Below are 21267 nucleotides of genomic sequence, written 5' to 3'. Positions count from 1 at the left end.
GGACTGCTCAAGACCTGAATGCTTGTGAAGGAGGAACTCCTTTGAGTTGGCTTCTTAAATACCTTCATGCTGTTTCACATCTGATACTCCTTGATGAAACATAGGAGCCTTGTCTTATAACAGGCTTATTCAAAATGATACAAGCTATGAAAGTGAGATCTTGGAAGATTGTTACCATTTTCATAATGTAATAAAAAATACTGTAATGATAAATAATAATTAATAATAAATAGTGTGTAATAATGTCATGACATGTCATGAAAACAAATTTTATATTTCCAAGATCACTGCTATTATAATTTATACTCAGGTAAAGGAGAAAATCCCTGGAAATATTCATTTTTAGAAGGGGGTTTGCGAGACTTGACATTTTAGTGAAAGGTTCACAGGTTGTTAAAGTTTGGGAACCACTACCTTAAAGCAATGCAGGACCATCTGTCTGTAGTTAAAGTTCAAGCCTTCCCTTTTACTCTGCTGCTCTAAACTGACATGGGAACAACATATAAGTTGCCATTGACATATGGAGCACTGGAAGTAAGAGATGCAAAATCAACTATTTTTATATATGTATATGTGCAGCACCTAACACAATCAGACTCTGATCCTGATTGGGTCCTCGGAGTGCTACTGAAATATTAATAGTTTAAACTAATAAATGAGAAATAGAGGTGGAAAGTACTTACTGTAAACTGACCTTTGTGACTTCTAAATGCCAAATAAGCTTAAAGGCTCTAATTCAGCAATGCACTTAAGCACATGCTTAGGTCCCATTGACTTTGACTTCAGTGGGACTTAAGCTTGTGTATAAAGTTAAGATGTGCTCAAGTGCTTTGCTGAATCAGGTCTTAAAGGTCTCATCCATCTCTCATTGAAGCCAATGGGATCCGTTCTGTTGCTTTTCACAGGAATCAGAGATCAGGCCTCAGAAACATATCAACCTTTAAATAGCGAAGCAGTGATTAGATTACCAAAAAGGGGTTGAAATACGTAGTGCGTAAAATGAATTGGTGATCTCAGTCCAGTTCCTAGTGAACAGATATCTGTGTCTTAAAGCCAACCATCACAATTTCTCGGTCCTTCTCAATCAGGGGAGGGACTGGGGATGGGAAATGTGCATTGCACAGCTAGTGTGGTCTTTGTTCCATGGCTAAATAAATAGTTTCAGTTCCAAGGAACATTGACACTGCACCTTTCCCCAAAGATGAGCTCCCTCCAGTCACATTTGAATAAGCTATAACTTTCCATACTCATAATGTAATATGTGATTTTTGTTTAAGTGAAAGAAGTTGGCTGGAACATAAAGATCCATAAAGCATAATAAAGTATTACCAGGATCTAATCAAGAGTCCAGTTTTGAACTGTTAATGGTAGTTGATACAATAGATATGCATGTCATAGTCCATTACCTCCTAGGGCTTCTCTTGTACTATCTCAGTTCACGCCTCCCCCCCTTAGGCTTGGGGGGGGGCTCTCAAAATGAAGTCCAAGTGGTTTTATAATCCTCTCTTTTTTTCCCAGGGATGTGTCTGTCAGACTTCAATACTCCTGTTTCTTCCAGTTGATTTACTCCACTGCCCTGTTACTGAAGCTCATTTCCAAAATACCCCAAAATAGTGCATGTACCATTTGAGCTACTAATCCTGTTTTGTGTAAATGAATTCTCCTCTGGTCGCCAACATCCAGAGGGAGGGCTTTTGGATCCAGTCTGTTCCCTTTATCTGTAACCTTTATATACCTAAGGTTAACTCTTTTTCTTAAAATTCTGTACCTCGTGGCATTGCCAACAGATAGCAAAACTCCCTACTCATTCACATTCCTTTCAGCATTCAGCCACTTACATTAGGTTAAATTTTCTTTAGTACAAGTGTGAATTTGAGAGTGAGGTGGGGCAGCCTTGTTAATAAAACTTTTCTTTAACTATGAATTGAAGTATTTTATACATCCATCAGATTTCTTTCTGGTTGTATGTCTCATTCCAATGCTTGATCACCTTCAAAAGGACTTGCTAACTTACCTAGGCGCTAGGTAAACTCCAGTATAAACTAGAAATATGTATGATTTGATGGAGAATTGACTGGGAAAATCACCTCTAGAGTCTAAAATAGATGTTTGTTTGTTTCAGTCCAGGTTCTAAATTACATTCTTTCTTTAGTTCTTCAAAAGTTAGCAGAGGGTCACATTTTCAAAAGTACATAAGTGCCCTAGGACCCTAAGGGCTAGATTTTCAAAGGTATTCAAGTGCTGAAAGATGCAGACATCTAGTGGGATTTTCAAAAGTGTTTAGCTCCCACAGAAAACAAAGGGAGTTAGGTGCCTAGGTGCTTTTGAAAATCCCAGTAGGTGCCTCTCTGCACCTTCAGGTGTCTGGATTTATTAATGTAATGATAAGAGGTGAAACGCCACCTAAGCCTTTCTCACCACGCTTCTATATTTTTACTGTGAGACAAAACATGTCAATTGTGATTTTATTTCTAATAGAAAAAGAAGAACAAGGCATGAAAAATGTCATTAATTGTAGCTTATATAACTCTTCACATGCCAGGCATGCTTAAGCAACACAACTGTTCGATCCCTTTGCATCCATCGCTCCATGAAGCTGAATCTGTAGGCCCAGTAATTTTAAATAAGGGAGAGCATCTCCTCAATCCCCTCCCTTCCTTCACAGTTACTCATTACTTAATTTGATTTGTGGCTTCTGGTGTCTCCATTTGAATGTAGAAAGCCTGCTGTGTTCATCCACAGGCACTGCTGTCGGGATAGTTACCAGAAAGTGCTGAAAAATATATGGGGTGGCCTGAAAGATGCCTGAGGCCACTTCCATTTTAGTCCCATTAACTCCCCCAGGTCACTGGGCAAGACATTGGGCAATCTAGGTAATAAGTTGTGCATATAAGTGGAAGGCATCAAGGAGTCAAGCTGTAATTTTTATTTCCAAACACTTGCATCCAGTGTCTGTGAGGGAGAGGAGGAAAGTATCTTTGTTAAATGGCAGGCTGATTTAAAAAAGCATCTGATTTCTTCCTATCTATGTCATAACCTGATGATGAATAGAATGTTTATAAAAACCTGCACCCAGAGGAGGATGGATTTTGCATGGTCTATGTATATATAGGGCTATATCAATGCCCTCTTTCCCCATTTGTAACCCATGGATAACTTGGATTGTACTTCCTGCCTGCCCAGGATTCAAATGCCAGCATGAACAATAAGGGTGGTAGCCAGGTGTCTTGCTCATATATTCAGTTAGGCATGATCTGTGTGTTGAGGTCTCTATATAAATGTTTTATCCATCTTTGCAGGCTTTCCCTCCAATATCAGATTTTAAAATGTGAAATCAAAAGGGCCACACAGTGCACATAAGTGCTTTTTCCACATCAAGTGACCCACACAACCCTCTCCATGATTCCTTCCAAAAAGGAATTGCATTACATACCTACTATTAGCTGTTGATTCTCTGTTCAACCTAAGCAGCGTCTGGTCCCTTTGTCTGAGGTTTGGTAACTTCCTTTCCTAGTCTTGTTTCAAGAATATTGGCAAATATTTTCACATCTGTATTTATGTATTAAATGCCTAAATACAAAGTAATTAATGAAGCAAATGTGTCTGTGGTGCTCCCATTCGAGCTCTTGCCCTGTTTTATGAACAATTTTATAGCATTTGCTAAATGTGGAAGGAGCTCCTCCCCATTTATAAGTATTAACTATGAGTAATGAGAGGACTGTGATATTTTATACACCCTTCTGTTTCTTTCTCTGTCCAACATTGCTTTTACTGCTGCATTTAGGTTCAAATGATTAAAGTAGAAGATTTGGAAAATGCTTTCCCGACATCACAGTTTAAGTAGTAGAAATAGCATCTCTGTTATTTAAAATAAATGTAAATCCATTTTTTCAACCAATCCAAGTTTACTTTTCTGATTGTGGAGGGATATCATTCCTGAATACAGTCTTTCCCTAATGTACAATTCATACACTTAAGACAACATTAGTCTGGGTTTTGTCTGACCTGTAATATTGTGTTACCTGCATTCACAAAGATTAAAGATTGAAGAATAAATGTGTATGTTCCGTGTATTTCACTCTGTGGTGCTTTTTTAGGATATTGAAAACCACCAACAGAATCTTTTACCATTATATTCAGCCAGGGTATTAAGTCTGTGCAATGCCCTCTGCACCACTTAAATACCATTTAATCCTTTAACACAGTCTTAAGTGGTGTGGCAGGCCATATGCAGGCTCTCTGCACTGCCAGACAAACATAGTAGAACCCTCAAAGGTACCCATAATAATATAAATGTGAACTCCCTCTAGTGACTTTTTGCTACTGATTCCATTTAAAATATATTGTCTTTTAGCCTTTTGTGTGTATGATTGTTTTTAGTGACGAGTATGAGGAGGATGGTTTTTGCCAGCCATACAGAGGGATTGCTTGTGCAAGATTTATTGGGAATCGAACAATTTATATGGAGTCTCTACATATGCAGGGTGAAATAGAAAATCAGATTACAGGTAGGTAAAGTATGTTGCCCCTAGCTCTCAAAAATACACACCTTTTTCCAGAGAACTGCTACAGCCTCTTGCCACTGACATTTTTTCCTTATATCTTCTTTTGCTACCTTCCCACTTGCTGTGAGTTTTGCCAAAGCAAAGCCTAATCAGGACTGGTATATAACATGTTTTCAGTGGAATGGGTCATATCAAACATGCGCAGCCTTTTAATATGCTGTGTGTCTCTGCTGATAGGCTTCCTCAAAAAAAAGTGTGTGTGTTTGTGTGCGTGTGTGTAAATAAAAGAACAAGAGTAGGTATGGCTCACATCTGGTCTATCTTGTGGAGTGATCCCAGCATATTTTAAAAGCTAAGCAAAGCCAAGCTGGGTCATTACTTGGTTGAGAGACTGCTAAGGAAAACCCCAGGTACTGAAGAAGGTTGTGTAAGTAATTCAACAGGTGGCATTCTTGCCTCTGACTTAGTAAGGAACCGATGCCCCAGCACTATGATAGGGGGCACTGTGCTGAGGGAAGTGCCCTGTGTGCTACGAGACATAAAACAAAGATCTTGATCTCTTGTAAAGACTTCATGGTACTTTCCCACAATTTTAGGTGTGTTGCCCATGGCCAGATTCCAGCCAAGCTAATGACTTTCCAGTGGTCTAAAACCCTCTTGTGGTTTCAACTGGATACTGTGCTTGACTTCTTGCCATAAAGTGTTATGCAGCATTGCCATGCACTGTTAAAACATTGCAACACAGCGGTGATGGAAATGTTCCTTAAATATACAGCAGCTCATACGCTTGATCAGTTTGTTTATAAAGTGATTTGGGATCCTTTGGGTTGAAGGATGCAATATGTAAACGTACGATACTTTTGTTATTATGCATTCTGTAGAACCTGCTGTTCTTACCTATCAGGTAAAAGTAATCCAAGAAACAAAATATTTAGACGACTTTATGAACTATCTGGGAAAAAAGCAAAATAAAAATAAAATTTAATTTGTAGTTTTGAGACAGCTTAAAATCAATGCAATGTTGACACCAAATGCAATTTCTTTTTCACTGAAATGAATGTCATACCAACTTTTAAAATAATTGTTATCCTGTATTTCTCAAATGTGCATTTGTCCCTGCTGGAATCTTTGAGTTCTGTAATAATAGTTATTACTGTAATTCTTGAGAAAAAGAGTTTGTTCTTCTTACTTTCGTTATTTGCCATTGTCAAATGTGTACAAAGTAGGGATTATGCTGTTGAGTCTAAAATCCTGTCATGTTAAATAAAATCCTTTTGTGTGTCTTACAGCTGCCTTCACTATGATTGGCACTTCCAGTCACTTATCTGATAAATGCTCCCAGTTTGCCATTCCTTCTTTGTGCCACTACGCTTTCCCATACTGTGACGAGACCTCACCAGCCCCAAAGCCCCGAGATCTGTGCCGTGATGAATGTGAAATTCTGGAAAATGTCCTTTGTCAGACAGAGTATATTTTTGCAAGGTCCAATCCTATGATTCTGATGAGATTAAAGCTGCCGAACTGTGAAGATCTTCCTCAGCCAGATAGCCCGGAAGCTGTAAATTGTATCCGGATTGGAATCCCCATGGCAGATCCTATAAATAAAAGTAAGTGAAAGTTGCTGACTTAGTGCCCTGTGCAAGAATTATCAGGTCAGCATGTAAAGATTTTATCTAATCACTCTCTGCCCCCAGATGGGTTAGTCATGAACTCTGAAAACTCACGATCATTATAGTCTTGCGTCAGGTTGGTGGAAGACTGAGCTGGTTATTCCAGAACCCACGGAAACTCACAATAACTTTTTCAATATTTTCTTAAATTGCCTCTGGATTTACGCTGATAGCAGTTTATTGGTTTCAGATTATTTTTGTTAATATTAACTAACAAAAAGGATGTTTTCACTTGTCACATTTTAAGATCAGTGAACATCTAAGGTCCCGGTCCTGCAACCCTCACACATGTAAGACATCCTTGCCGCAGTAGTTCTATGTATTCTAATGGAACTGCTGGTGTGATTAAGGACTACTCAACATGAGTAAGGCTCACAGGATCAGGCCCATGACTGTACTTGCCTAAGATGTTATTCTAAGGCATAACTACAGGCATTCACAGGAGCACAATCTTGATCACTGAGTTACTGCAACATCAAATGTTTATATGTCCAAAATAGGAAATATTTATTTATTTATTGTGTCCCACATATTCTCTACCTTTATTTCAAAATAATGGATGTGATTCAGGTTCCCACTGTAGTTTTGACTCTTCTTCTGTATTTTATATTAAAAATACTCGGAGTAAGCTGTTTTCATTACTGAAGCATAAGCTTTAAATCCTCCCAGGAATGTGAATGCAAGGCAGGCCCAGTGTTACAGCCGCAACAAATTGGGACCCCTTACCTCTTGAATTGGGTTTCCAGGCCCCAGGCCAGCAGAATTGTGCTTAGTCTCTGGGAGGTTAATTATGCACTCCTAGATCAACTGGTGGTCAGTATGTATGGTAGCATTCTGACTCGCCGCGATCATCTATTGCCTTAATATTGCTGTAGCTCACGAAAGCTTATGCTCAAATAAATTGGTTAGTCTCTAAGGTGCCACAAGTCCTCCTTTTCTTTTTGTGGATACAGACTAACACGGCTGTTACTCTGAAACCTGTTGCTTTAATGTTTTTCAGATCACAAATGTTACAACAGTACTGGAGTAGATTACCGTGGGACCGTCAGCGTAACAAAGTCTGGCCGTCAGTGTCAGCCATGGAATTCTCAGTATCCGCACACACATACCTTCACCGCCATCAGATATCCAGAGTTAAACGGGGGCCATTCGTATTGCCGAAATCCAGGGATTCAGAAGGAAGCCCCATGGTGCTTTACCTTAGATGAAAATTTTAAGTCTGAGCTTTGTGACATCCCAGCATGTGGTAAATACTGCACTGTCCCATTTTATTTCTAATTGTTTTTTAAAGGGAAAACATTGGAATTATTTTTATTGAAGGAAAAAGTGTAACATTTGTCTGATCCGTACAGTTGTGCTCCATCACATACGTTCCGTGTAGCTGTTCACAGAACGCCTTTGTTGTGTCTGGAAAGGGAGCTCTGGTAAAGAAGACTACATATAGTGTTTTTACCTAAAGCCACAGCATCTGAAACAGGAAATTCCCCAACAAGGGAAATCTTACAGTTCTTACCTGTGCATGTGGTAAGCAACTGGAGCAACAGCATGAAAATATTTTAGTAGGAAAGGTTGTAAAGATTAAACCTCCTCAATGATATGTTGAAGCACAAGCGTTTCTAGCATGTCATGTGTTCTACATTTTCAAAGTTATCATTAAAATTAATATCGCTTCTTAGTGCAGTAGAATTGGCTTTGTGGGCACTGATCCTAAATGCATTATAAAATTGTTTCCCTTTGATTTATTCTTAATCATTTTAATAAATGCAAGTCTAGCTTAATACAGTTCAGCCTTCGTTTAAAAAAAATGGAGGGAGATGGTTTTGCAAAACACTTGTCCAGCTGGGTTTTGGTTTTGATTTTGCAAAACTTCAGCACCTGGATTTGGGTTTTACAAACTCAGAGTTAGCTGAGATCCAGGTCTCATTTTTTCTGAACTCCTGATATTTGGAGGGAGTGGAAGGAAGATCTGACTAATAGTTCCCATTTTATTAAGTCTTCATTAAAACTAATAATACAGAGGTTCTGTAAAGAAGAAAACACTGCTACTTGCGGGTACATGTTGGAAAATGCACCTAGCAATGAGCTTTATGACATAGACTCTTGTTCTGGTAATTTATGGTAAAAGGTTTCATGCAAATGATTGTGTTGCACACAAGTGATGGCAATAATGATCACTTTCCCCTTGGAAGTAAGGTGCTTTTTCACGTTCAGTAGCCAATCTTGAGTTAAAATTAATTTTGATTATGGTTACGAACATTTTTTAAATCAGACTCTCTTATGGATCTTGTGCATTCTGGGTCTGATTCAAAGCCCATTTAAGTAAGTGGAAAGGTTTCCAGTGACTCCAGTGGGCTTTGGCTCAGGTTCGTACTTGAGATTTTTTGTTAAAAAGGGAACATATACATTACATAGTCAAAACTGTCTCTCTTAATAGTTGTAATGCCCTGTGTTAAATTCATAGGGTGGCTGGCAGGCTGTTCTCTGTGAGGGTTGCAAGAGTCTGGAACTTGCTCCCTTCTAGTCTGAAATAGCCCAAATTTGGTGACTTCTAGGGTACGCTATAAAAGACATCTGGTTGATAGAGTCTAAGGAGAAGGCTGAGGTGATGCTTCCTAGATGATGAAGGGGTAGGTGTCTGGTGGGCCTGACCACAAAATTCCTGTAGAAAGATTTTAATGCTGCTAAGGTTTAATTGTATTTACTGCATGATTAATAATATTAGGGTGCCTAGATCCTGAGATGGGGTCCCTATTTAAAATATAAATAAACAGAATTCTATGAGGTGGCTGGTTGTTTAGTTAATGGTGCAATCATTAGGTGCTGTTCTGCATTTTGAAAATGTAAAGAGCTGGGTAGGTAAGAAGTATTACTACTCAGCTCTTTTTGTACTTACTGAAAAAGCCAATTCAGGCACATTTTAAAAAATATCATACGCTCTACCTAATTGGGACCTTCTTAATTTGGAAACTAACTTAATTGGGATGTCTCCCAGGGAACCAATTTAAGCCTAATGAGACTTCATGGTAGTGACTGCTGCTTAATAGGAATGGTAATTCCACTTGATTGGGACACTGCAGGAGATGAACTGGTGCCTATGTCTCTGCGTGTTTGCCTCATGTTGGTTGTAACCGGGGCTTAAAATGGTCTGAAAATAGTGGTGGTGGTGGGGGGTCTAGCATCACCGTGACATCTGCACAACAATTAACGACCTCCAACTCCAAATCAATCCTTCCCCCCATCAGTTTTGCACCCACATCTGTTCTGTACCACTGCCCCACACACACCTCACCTCCACTCCTCCTTCAGCTCCTGGGGCTTTTAACCCCCTCTTTCCCAGGATGGGGAGGGGCTGCAAGAGTTCCCACACCCCCTTCCCAGGTTGGGTACTTAAAATGGGGAGAAGGAGAGGAGCTATCCCCTTGTTCACCTCACAGGAGGGAAGAGAAGGGAGCGGAGCTACCCTGAGCTGCTGGGCTCTTTCTGCTTCCTCCTCCCCTCCTGTGAGAACAGCTTGGGCTTCTAAGGGGAAGGAGGAGAGCTCTGCCTGCTTCCTGCAGCTGCTCCAATGGGTTGCTCTACCTCAGGAGAGGTGGGTAATTGGTGAAAGCAGCCACCCCGAGGCTGTTTCCCCCTCAGGAGTACTAAAAACAGGCGCCCATTAGCAACCTTGCTGGCTTTTTAGCCATTTTATTTCCCAGGTCTGTGACCCGTTATGACCGGGCCGCTTCAGCTGTCACATATGCAGTAAGAAAAGGAGTACTTGTGGCACCTTAGAGACTAACGAATTTATTTGAGCATGAGCTTTCGTGAGCTACAGCTCACTTCATCAGATACATACCGTGGAAACTGCAGCAGACTTTATATATACACAGAGAATATGAAACAATACCTCCTCCCACCCCACTATCCTGCTGGTAATAGCTTATCTAAAGTAATCGTCAGGTTAGGCCATTTCCAGCACAAATCCAGGTTTTCTCACCCTCCACCCCCCCACACAAATTCACTCTCCTGCTGGTGATAGCCCATCCAAAGTGACAACTCTTTACACAATGTGCATGATAATGAAGTTAGGCCATTTCCTGCACAAATCCAGGTTCTCTCACTCCCACTCTACATATTACTACATATGCAGTAGTTGATAAAGCCTGTGATGTCTTTTGCAGACAAATCTGTAGCAAGGGACAATAATCCAAGTGCGAGGCTGTGGAGAGACAAGTGTAGGAAGCCTCGCCAGAGGAGAGCGGGGGGAAGGGCAGGGTGTATAGGCACCAGTGTGGAGTAGCATGAAAGGACACATGAGGCAAAGTGTGGTGTAGAGACTTCCTTAATGCAGTTGTGAGGGGAAGCAGAGCCAGGGACAGTTGCAGTCCTTGTACTAGGTGGGAGCACAGGGACTGCTCCCTTCTAGCAGTCCTGGGGATGGAAGTCACTCCCAAAGGAAGGGATGAGGCTGTGGATCAAGCCACCCCTCACCAGTCCATAGAGCCAGCCAGATGCATGGGGAACTGTGCACTGGAGAAAGGACTGTGCCTCAGTCTCCTCTCTTCACCCACTGCTGTGGTGTTGTGGCCCTCGGTCAGTGCCTAGATGCCACAATCTGATCTGAAAGGAGCAATTAGGAGAGAGGATACAATGGCAGCATAAGGAAGGGGAGAGGGCATAAGATGGGATAAGACGGCAAATATGGGAAGAAGAGCTCTGCAAAGTTAAATCTGAATCCATTTGAACATTTGCAAATTGGATACTATTAATTTAGGCTTAAATAGAGACTGGGAGTGGCTAAGTCATTATGCAAGGTAGCCTATTTCCCCTTGTTTTTTCCTCCCCCCCGTCCCCCCCGACGTTCTGGTTAAACTTGGATTTAAACTTGGAGAGTGGTCAGTTTGGATGAGCTATTGCCAGCAGGAGAGTGAGTCTGTATGTGTGTTTCGGGGGGGGGGGGCGTGTGAGAGCCTGAATTTGTGCTGGAAATGGCCCACCTTGATTATCATGCACATTGTAGGGAGAGTGGTCACTTTGGATAAGCTATTACCAGCAGGAGAGTGAGTTTGTGTGTGTGGTTTTTGGAGGGGGGTGAGGGAGTGAGAGAACCTGGATTTGTGCAGGAAATGGCCCACCTTGATTATCATACACATTGTGAAGAGAGTGGTCACTTTGGATGGGCTATTACCAGCAGGAGAGTGAGTTTGGGGGGGGGGAGCGCGGAGGGTGAGAAAACCTGGATTTGTGCTGGAAATGGCCCAACTTGATGATCACTTTAGATAAGCTATTACCAGCAGGACAGTGGGGTGGGAGGAGGTATTGTTTCATGGTCTCTGTGTGTATATAATGTCTTCTGCAGTTTCCACGGTATGCATCCGATGAAGTGAGCTGTAGAAAAGAAAGCTCATGCTCAAATAAATTGGTTAGTCTCTAAGGTGCCACAAGTACTCCTTTTCTTTTTGCGAATACAGACTAACACGGCTGTTACTCTGAAACCTGTCATTTGAACTTTGCTACCCTCATGATCTGAACGGATCCCAAATTTCAGCTCAAGTGTGCATTTAATTAGATTTGTAATAGGCATCTGTATGGCCCTCTCAGCACTTGCACAAATCCATCTTTGAAAACACAGACACACTCAGCTGGTCCAGAGCAACGGTAGAACACTCCCTCCCAGCCCTTCCACAAAATACTACATGCTACCCTGCCTCAGCCTATTGACCCCACTGAATTAGTCCTCTCAGAAAAAGCTGGGGCCTACAGGTCAAGAGACTTACACGCTGACAAAATGTGTATGATCTGCATTTGAACCAATAAAATCCACTGCAGTTGCCCTAAAAAAACACTGATTTAAAAGACAGTAGGACACACCAGAACTCCCCAAGAAAGATGATGGCCTTCAGTATAGCACTAAGAACATGTTAGACTAGGGAGGCTTCCAAAATAGAATAGTTTTGTTTTTGTTTTTTTCCTGCCAGGCAAAGTGAGGAAGAAGGGAGAACACAGGTGAAAATTATCACAATTTTTGTTGCAAAAAGCAGGGGCGCCATTTAGGGGGAGCAGGGGATGGCTCTAGTTCTTCCCCCCCCCCCCCGAGTTTCAGAGGGGAGATCTACTCACCCTACCCCCGACAGAGCTCTTAACTGCAACAGCTTGAGTATGATATGTAATGAGTTCGGAAGCTGGGAGAAGCACAGCCTTTGCAGCAGGGAGTTTGTTTGTAAACAGAGGCAGGGCGATTAAGATAACAAAAGGCTTATCATTAAAGTAAATTAAGGATCACTAGATGATCCTGAAAGCACTGCAAAGCACTTCATTTAAAAGATAGGAAACAAAGGGTAGGACTAGAAGGTGAGAATGGAGAGAGGTAAATAGTGGTGTCCCTCAGGAGTCTGTACTGGGACCAGTCTAAGGGCAGGTCTTCACGAGCAACGCTGTGTAATCGCGGCACTACACAGAGACCTCTCCCAGTGCTATAAAAAAACACCTCCACGAGGGGAATAGCTATCAGCATTGGCACACTGTCTACACTGCCACTTTACAGCACTGAAACTTACAGCGCTCAGGGGGGTGTTTTTTCACACCCCTGAGCGAGACAGTTTCAGCGCTATAAAGTGGCAACGGAGACAAGGTCCTCTTCAACATACTCATAAATGATCTGGAAAAAAGGCGTACGCAGTGAGGTGGTAAAATTTGCAGAGGATACAAAATTACTCAAGATAGTTAAGTCCAAAGCAGACTGCAAAGAGTTACAAAGGGATCTCACAAAACTTGGTGAGTGGGCAACACAATGGCAGAAGAAATTAAATGTTGATAAATGCAAAGTAATGCACTTGGCAAAATATAATCCCAACTATACGTACAAAATGATGGGGTCTAAATTAGCTGAATCTGTCGATAAAGAGATCTTGGAGGCATTGGGGATAGTTCTCTGAAAACATCTGCTCAATGTGCAGTGGCAATTAAAAAAGCTAACGGAATGTTGGGAACCATTAGGAAAGGGATAGATAATAAGAAAAAAATGTCATATTGCCTCTGTATAAGTCCACGGTAGCCAACATATTGAACAGTGCATTCAAATTTGCTCATCCCATCTCAAAAATGATGTATTGGATTTGGAAAAGGTACAGAGAAGGGAACAGAAATGATTGGGGTATAGAACACCTTCTGTATGAGGAGAGATTAAAAAGACTGGGACTTTTCAGCTTGGAAAAGAGATGACTAAGGGGGGATAGGATAGAGGTCTATAAAATCATGAATGGTGTGGAAAAATTGAATAAGGAAATGTTATTTGCTCCTTCACATAACACAAGAACTAGGGGTCACCAAATGAAATTAATAGGGAGCAGATTTAAAACAAACAAGAAAAATTATTTCTTCACAGTCAAAATGTGGAACTCTTTGCCAGGGGATGTTGTGAAGGCTATAACTATAACAGGGTTCCAATAAGAACTAGATATGTTCATGGAGGATAGGTCCAGCAATGGCTATTAGGCAGGGTGGGCAGGGATCCAACACCATGTTCTGCGTGTCCCTCGTCTCTGTTTTCCAGAAGCTGGTAGTGGGCAACAGGGCAACTTAATGATTACCTGTTCTGTTCATTCCCCCTGGGGCACCTGCCATTGGCCACTGTTGGAAGACAGGATACTGGGCTAGATGGACCATTGGTCTTACCCAGTATGGCCATTCTGATGTTCTTATATAAAACCCAGATGTATCTGCTCCCTGCTGTTTCCCACTAGAGACCGCTCTCCTCCCAGAGCTAGGATAGAACCTAGGAATCCTGACGGGGGTCTCTCTCTCCACAGAGTTAGTAATAAAGTAAAAATATACGTTAACATTTTAAACCTAATCAGTGTCCCTTAAATGACTTGCCACAAGATGTCAGAACAAGTTCTTATTAGAGCTGAGTGGGTCTAATATTTATTTACTTTTCTTTCTTGTATAAAGGAATTAGATACAGGGCTCCTGTCAGCTAATTGCTAAGTTATCTGCCAAAAAACTAGAGTTTTCAAGTGCCTAAGTAGCCCCAGGAATCACTGTTAAAGTTGCCCCCACCTACCAAAATCTGAAATGGCACTCCTGGCAAAAAGCTGTTTGACAATTTCAAAGGTCTCACTTCTTTTCTTATCCTTGGTGATCTATCAGCTGCTTCTTGTGCTGGTGATCTGTCCCTTCTCCTTCGTTGCCACAACACCTGTGGTTTCTTTGACTTAGTACTTTGGACATTCTCTTCCTACTGAACTGGCTGATGTTTCCAGGTGTCATGTCATAATGGCCCTGCTCTCACTCAGCCTCCTTTAGGTAGAGCTTGAATTAGACTGGGCTCCAGCAACATGGCAGCATAACACTTTTGGCAGCAGGCCCTTACAGGCACTTACGTTCTATCCTCTCTTTCTGAGGCAGCTCTTCCAGATGGCAAATTCCTCCACTATCCCCAAATGGACTGGGGGATTTGCCCCTGCCCAGAGTGTTTTTTAATGGGAGGGACACTGATACACGCATGTACACACAAAAACATTATCTATAGAAAGCACCCCCTTTCCATCCCTTCTGCAAAAAGCCAGATCAGAGGGACTAGTAGTGACTCTTCAGTCAAACCCCGCTGCAAGGGAATAGGTAGCAGCTAGCAATAGGGCAGAACAGCTAGCAATCCAAAAGTGAAGTGTGGACAGCAGAAGCACAATTTTCAGGGAAACCAAGTAAGGGGAGTCAAATGAGTGGAGTTGTCAGTGCTGGGAGGTAGGGAAACAGTGGCTTGCGTGAAGGAAAGAAGAGAGAGATTGAATGCTGAAGTGGGTGGCATGGAATGATTTTAGAGGAAGCAGAGCAGTGCAGAACCAGCAACTTGGAAAGCAGTGCAGAGCCAGCACTCTCAAAGGTATAGATAGACTAATATCCAGAAACATTTGGAGTAGGAAAGAGCCGGTCCACAGCTAAATAGACATGCATAGAGAGTCTGTGGCATGCTTTTGGGGAGGTAATGTAAATTTAAAGTCAGAATCCTCCAGAGGGAACTAGAAAGAGAGATGAACGCGATCTAATGAATAGCTGTCTGCAAATTATTTGGCCACCTCAGTATATGAGCCAGCCAATGTCCATTTAGTTCTCTACAGCGTTATAACTATTCACTACAGGTTTTCTTTAAAAACTGTGGGAATCTTTCCCATTGACTTGGTTTGGCTTAAACATTAACAGACTGTTGGGCTTGTCTGAATTTATTTACATATCCCCAGTGGAATCAAAATGTCTCAGCCAAATTTGACTTGTGTGTAAGGGATATGGATTCCTAGGCACCTGGCCATCCTGTGGGATGCATATAGGATTTATATGTGTAGCTTATGTTAGCATTGAAGAGGAGTTGCTTGCATAAGTCCCTTGTGCACTGAGAGGAGAAGAGACTCCTTTGTTAGTAAGTCAGTTATAAGCTGCAACTTTCTCTGCCAAAACATGCATTATAAAAATAATTAGCTTTGCATTTAGCGCTAAATGAGCCTTGTTACGGACTACTGTCACAGGGCAACCACATCCTGTTTGGAAGGAAGAAGGGCTTTCTTGGCCTACCTCATCTCATTTTAACTCAACAACTGTCAAGTCTTCACCAGAGAAATACACTATATGGCCTCCAGCATGTGTCATGTCCTATTGGAGATACATGAAATCTGACACTAATAATGTGAATAATTATTTGCTGGGGATTTCAAAGATATTCTCCAAAGTTCACTTTGTACCCTGTAGCTACTATATTAATTCATTATATATAATCCCACTCTAAGCTCTTTTTGGCATGCTCTTGCAAAGTGTCAGATTGACTACTTTGGAGACCACTGCATGCCTCCATGGTAGTTGTCTCCATGCTGGGACCATGAAAGACAGCATAGTCCACTGGAAAGGGCACTTCACTGGGACTCAGGAGATGTAGGGGATCTGTTCCCAGCCCTCCACTGACTTGCTGTATTCAGAGGCGACGTGTGGGAGAGGCATGGTCATGTGCCCCCACCCCACCCCAAGATTTGCTGTTTGGCTCTTACTGAGCATGCTCACATGGTCTGAGCAAGCTCGGTAATACTGCTGAAGCCAGTGGCTCTCACTCATGCCCCCCCCCCACCCCGTATCGGCAGGCACGGGTCATTATGATCTTGGGCAAGTGACTTGCTCTCCCTATGCTTCTATTTACTACCCACTTCCTATCCCTTCTGAAAACAGATAGAGAAGAGGGCCTAGTGACCCTGACGACAAAACTCTGGTGGGAGAGTGGCAATCCAGCTTTCAGTCCAGAAGCTTTTGGCCTATCTGTTTAGGTTATACGCTTTTCGGGGCAGGGGCTGTCTCTTAGGTGTTGGTGCAGTGCGTAGCACAATGGGGCCCTGATCTCAGTTGGGGCCTCTAGGCACTACTGATACACATAATAAATAAAATCTGGACTTGATACTCTGTTCGCTACTGAGGCTGCCAATTAATGTGTTCATTCTGAAGTTACTTCTGCCATAGGCCTCGGTCCACTAGGAACTAAAGCCATACTATCAGCACATTTCACACTAAGTGGTTAAGATGATAATGACTTGTAGCCATTTTATGACCAGGACCAGATTCGAAGTGATACCCAGAGAAGAATGTCTCCTTGACCCTATAACTAAGTCACCCTGCTGATATATAATTGTTGAGTAACAAATAAAGTAATTATGTTTAATATAGCAATAGAACGCCAGCAGTAAGTGCTCCTCCTATTAAAATGTTTTTGGTGTAGGAGTCACTATATATCATAATAATAATATCCACCATTTGTTTTATCATTCTCAAGCATTTCCAGCACATACAGGAGTTTACTATTTTGCATGAGATATTTTATGCATCATGTGTTTTCATTATTTTCACCTTCTTTTTCTTTTCTGATCCAGATACCAAAGATTCCAAGGAGAAGAGTAAAATGGAAATCCTATATATATTGGTGCCTAGTGTTACTATTCCCCTGGCTATAGCCTTGTTGTTCTTCTTCATCTGCGTCTGCCGCAACAACCAGAAGTCTTCCTCCCCTCCAGTACAAAGACAGCCCAAACACGTCAGAGGGCAAAATGTAGAGATGTCAATGCTAAATGCATACAAACCAAAGGTAATCGTGCACCTGATTTCTGCCTTGTAAATTGCTGTTTCTAAGATCATGGAATTAGCATGCTTTGCTCAATCGAGAATTGGAACATTATCCAATTGATTTCCATCACACAGTCTCTGTCATTGTCGTTGGCTGCACTTTTTGAACAGCTTCTGTTGTCATCAGCGTACTATATGTCGTAATGTGCAGCATAAAACTAATGGTCTATATATCTTTGGATGAAAAGAAACTTTAATGAAGTAAGCAACTGCTTGTGAAGTGGCATGGAGGCCTTGTTCTAGTTATTAAGTAAGCGGGGAGGAAGATGCATTCTTTCATTTGATTGGCTGTTTCAGAAGGCACTTTTTAACGGATAATTTGTATCCTTGCCTCACGTGTTAGTCAGCTGAAATCACTTTAAAATGATCTCCTCCTTGTATGTTCAAGTTTACACATTCTTTAGAGATATTTGCAAAGTGAAGCACCAAAACCTATTCATATTTACAGCCTGCCTTATTGAAACATAGGGCCTCTCTTCACTGACTCTTAATATTGTTCCTCTTTATTGAAACTCCAAATTCATGAAGCACTTTTTTCCAATTAAAAAAAAAAAGCCTCACCAAGCAGTTAAGACACTGCAAAAATTATTAGCGATGACCTCATTGGTTTATTAGCAGGGCAGGTGCTGGAAATGTCCAGAGAAGCCACCTGCATGGCTGGACGTGAGCCTCTGCCACATCCAAGCAGGAGAATATCCGGAGTATCTAAAAAATAATGCATTAGAAAACTGTGTAGAATTATTTACACCAAACTGTCTAGACATACCTGTTGGCAGGTTGTTATTTTAGTTAGAAAATAGCAAAATGAATCCAAATTCAGGCATTAGGAGCAATGCAAACTGTGCATAACCTTCCTTCTATAAATATTGCTGTACATGCCAAAGATATTCTTTCAGAATGACGGCAGTTTTAGTCGCTCAGCCTAAGAAAAGGAGGTTACGCTTACGTTTCAGGACCTGTGCTCTCCATATGTGAATATGTTTGTAAGTAGAGATCTGTTTTAGGTGTGATATAGCAATCATGAGATGTGCCTACTGCTTGCTCTTGAGTGTCAGGTTCATAGTCTTAGATTATGAAGAATTAGTCAGCAGAGGGTTCAGGCAAAATTGTTTAAATAATCCATTGTGCTTTGAATTTGCAATATGCTCATGTGACAGGGAGTTAGGCTTTAGGACCTCTCAGAGAGAGGGAGGCAGAGCTATTCTACTGACTCATGCTGGAGGTCTGACCAGGGATAGTTTTTCTCTCTCTCATGGGCAGAAGCAACTGTGGGAAGAGACAGATATAAAAGGACCTTGCAGGGCATATCCTAGGAGTAAGCCAACTCTGCAGAAAGTTTAGATTGAAGTTTATATTTCATCATTAAGTTAACAATAAAGGTAATCCCACAGCATCCACTGTGTGGAGAGAACAGAGTGCTGACTTTCTCAGTTCAAGTCATTCATTTTGTATTGTGAAGTCTTGTTATAATTTCATTATGTGAACCTTACTTAGAAAAATTTAACCGTGAAACCTTGTTTAGAAAAATAGGTTTGTGGATTCAAGAAGAAAGATGGGTTATAAGAAAAAAAAAGGATAGTGAAAATACAGAGTTGGGGCCCAAACCAGTAAGCATCTGGTTCTGAACTTCCCCAGGTTTCAGAAGTGTTTGAATCCAGGATTTTCATTTGGGTCACTCATTAGTGAAAATACATAACTGAAGAAGGCAGAGAAGATGGCATGCCATGGCTGACCTGCATGGTTACACATGTATTGCAAACAACTGGTTTTGGTTCATATTTTATTTAATCCTCCTTACCTGGGATTCCATGTGACTCTTTATACCATCATTTTATCATTCATGGGTCAAAAAACAATGCCAGGTCCTCCTCTTCAAGATTTGGACCAGGGACAGGGAACAGTAAGAGGTTCAGAGGTTTCATTACAGCAAAGCACTCAAACGTTCTAATATTAACCAAGTCTTAGTCTTTAATCTCTAGAATCTGCAAACATTAGGACTGGAAAGTCTAGAAGAAACCTTCTTCGTGAGATTTCTGTTTGTTTTTAACTGGTTATTATTGCTGCTGGAAAGTAGTCCATTCTAACCAGGTATTAGACCATTTGGGGAATGTTTGTTTTCGGGATGCACTATTCTACACAATTTATAAACCATACATGCAGTCTCTTGCTGGTGTGTTACATAAGTGCTAAATCAGCCAGAATTTGATCTATTGTACTTTACCTTACAAATTAACTGAGTCCAATAAACACACAGCGCAGGGGGTTAGTTTTTGTTTTTCAAAGTACCGACTTCTACTTTAAGGGGCAGAATGATGAAACTGAGGGACTATCTGTTAATACCCATAGAAAATCACAATATAAATCTCGTGTGCAGTACACATTAGATTAAAGATGTGCCTAAACCAAACCCCATGTCCAAACCTCCCCTTCACTGGATCCAAATTTTGAATATTATTCCTTTCTCTGTATTAGATACTTGTGAGGAAACGCTGGCCCCACTGAAGTCAATGGGAGTTTTGCCATTGACTTTGTGGGGTTCAGGTTTTACTCTTGACCACCAACATATTAATACTTTATGCACAGAGCGTGGGCAAAGTGTCTTGCCCATAAATGTCTGGAAATATAGACCACAGTGTTTCCTTTTCATGTTTAAAATGATATGCTGCAGAAAACACCTGATTTCATTTATGACAATTGTATATTTTCCTGTTGGGAGTGTGGCTGGCTGTCCCACTGACACAACTGTTTTGGCTGCCTTTCAAGCAAAATTTTAAAAAAGAAAGGAAGTGGAATTCTATTTTAAAATATTGTATCCAATACCAATGTCAACATTGGTTAAAAACGTTCTAGCTCATACTGAGGTGGATGTGTGTTTACTCTTCCAAATAAAAATGTTAACATTTAAACCAAAAGCCTGTTTCAGTTTTAAGGTACTTAATTGCCTTAGAGAATATAATAAACTGAGTCCATCTTGTCATTCAACTAATGGAGGCAACTGATAAAGAGATAGAAGCGGTGGGCTTCATTCTTTCTATTTTTCCTTTGTACTTGGTTTACTTTGGCGTGATGCCTCGTATGTATTTTACACTTCTTTACATTTTGTACACCACTGTATGACAAATACTTGTCAAACAAAAACTAAGCAGATTTATAACCGCTTAACTTGAAATGAGCCCTTCCTGCCAAAACTTTATGACTTCATTTTCTTTCATAGTTTTCCACTATGTTGGTTCAAACAGACAAACCCTGTCTGAGGTCAGACAGAGGTCATTTCACTTTCATTACTAAAATATAATTTACAATATGCCAGACCTAAACAAGTTTTAGCCTAAAGGATTTATATAATATAAACCATCTGTTCTTCAACAATACAGCTAATTTCCTGCCATCACCATACAGTCTACTAGTTGCTTGTTTAAATGTCTTTGTGATTTTATTTTTTTACTTATGAAATATTTGTCTACAATTTGTAAGTAGTCAGTACAACAAGAATTTGTTTACTCTGAGTGCGCAACTTTAAAATGATTTTTAATGTCAATTTTTCCATATTACTCATGCAAAACTACACTGACAATATTCCAGGAAAGCAAATGCTAATGTTTCTGACTACGCTGTTTTACTGAATGTGGATTCCAAACTCAGGTGCCTACCTTTAGGCTACCAAGTCCATAATTTAGGCATCTCAGTAAGTGACCTGATTTTCAGAGGTGCTGAGCACCCACTGATGTTAACTTCTAAAAATAAGGTCTCTTATTTAAGTGTCTAAATATGGATGTACCTGCCTAAATTAGGCAACCAAGTCTGAAAAAGATTTGGCCCTCGTTTCTATTCTCCTTTGACCAAAGTCTGATGTTTTTCCAGCTGATTCTACTTTCTTGATTTGGGGGGAGGGGAGGGCTTGTACACTCCCTCAAGTATACAGAGAACTAATCTCTTTTGTACCGCAAGGAGTTAATAACTAA

At 40.9% G+C, this 21267-nt stretch overlaps 1 protein-coding gene across 1 annotated transcript in view; it reads left to right on the top strand.

The window, feature by feature from the left end:
• The window catches only part of ROR1 (receptor tyrosine kinase like orphan receptor 1), a 78687-nt gene that overhangs the window by 55336 nt on the left and 2084 nt on the right, over positions 1–21267 (top strand). Inside the window, exons 4-7 of the mRNA XM_077824516.1 lie at positions 4381–4508; positions 5795–6112; positions 7176–7421; positions 17056–17267. Coding sequence (XP_077680642.1) covers positions 4381–4508; positions 5795–6112; positions 7176–7421; positions 17056–17267 — 904 coding nt within the window. The remainder of the gene's footprint in view (positions 1–4380; positions 4509–5794; positions 6113–7175; positions 7422–17055; positions 17268–21267) is intronic.

This window comes from Eretmochelys imbricata, chromosome 8, assembly GCF_965152235.1.
Source record: "Eretmochelys imbricata isolate rEreImb1 chromosome 8, rEreImb1.hap1, whole genome shotgun sequence".
In the NCBI taxonomy this organism is placed as follows: domain Eukaryota; kingdom Metazoa; phylum Chordata; order Testudines; family Cheloniidae; genus Eretmochelys; species Eretmochelys imbricata.
Note: the sequence above shows the minus strand (reverse complement) of the source record. Positions and strands in the feature narration are given on the sequence as shown.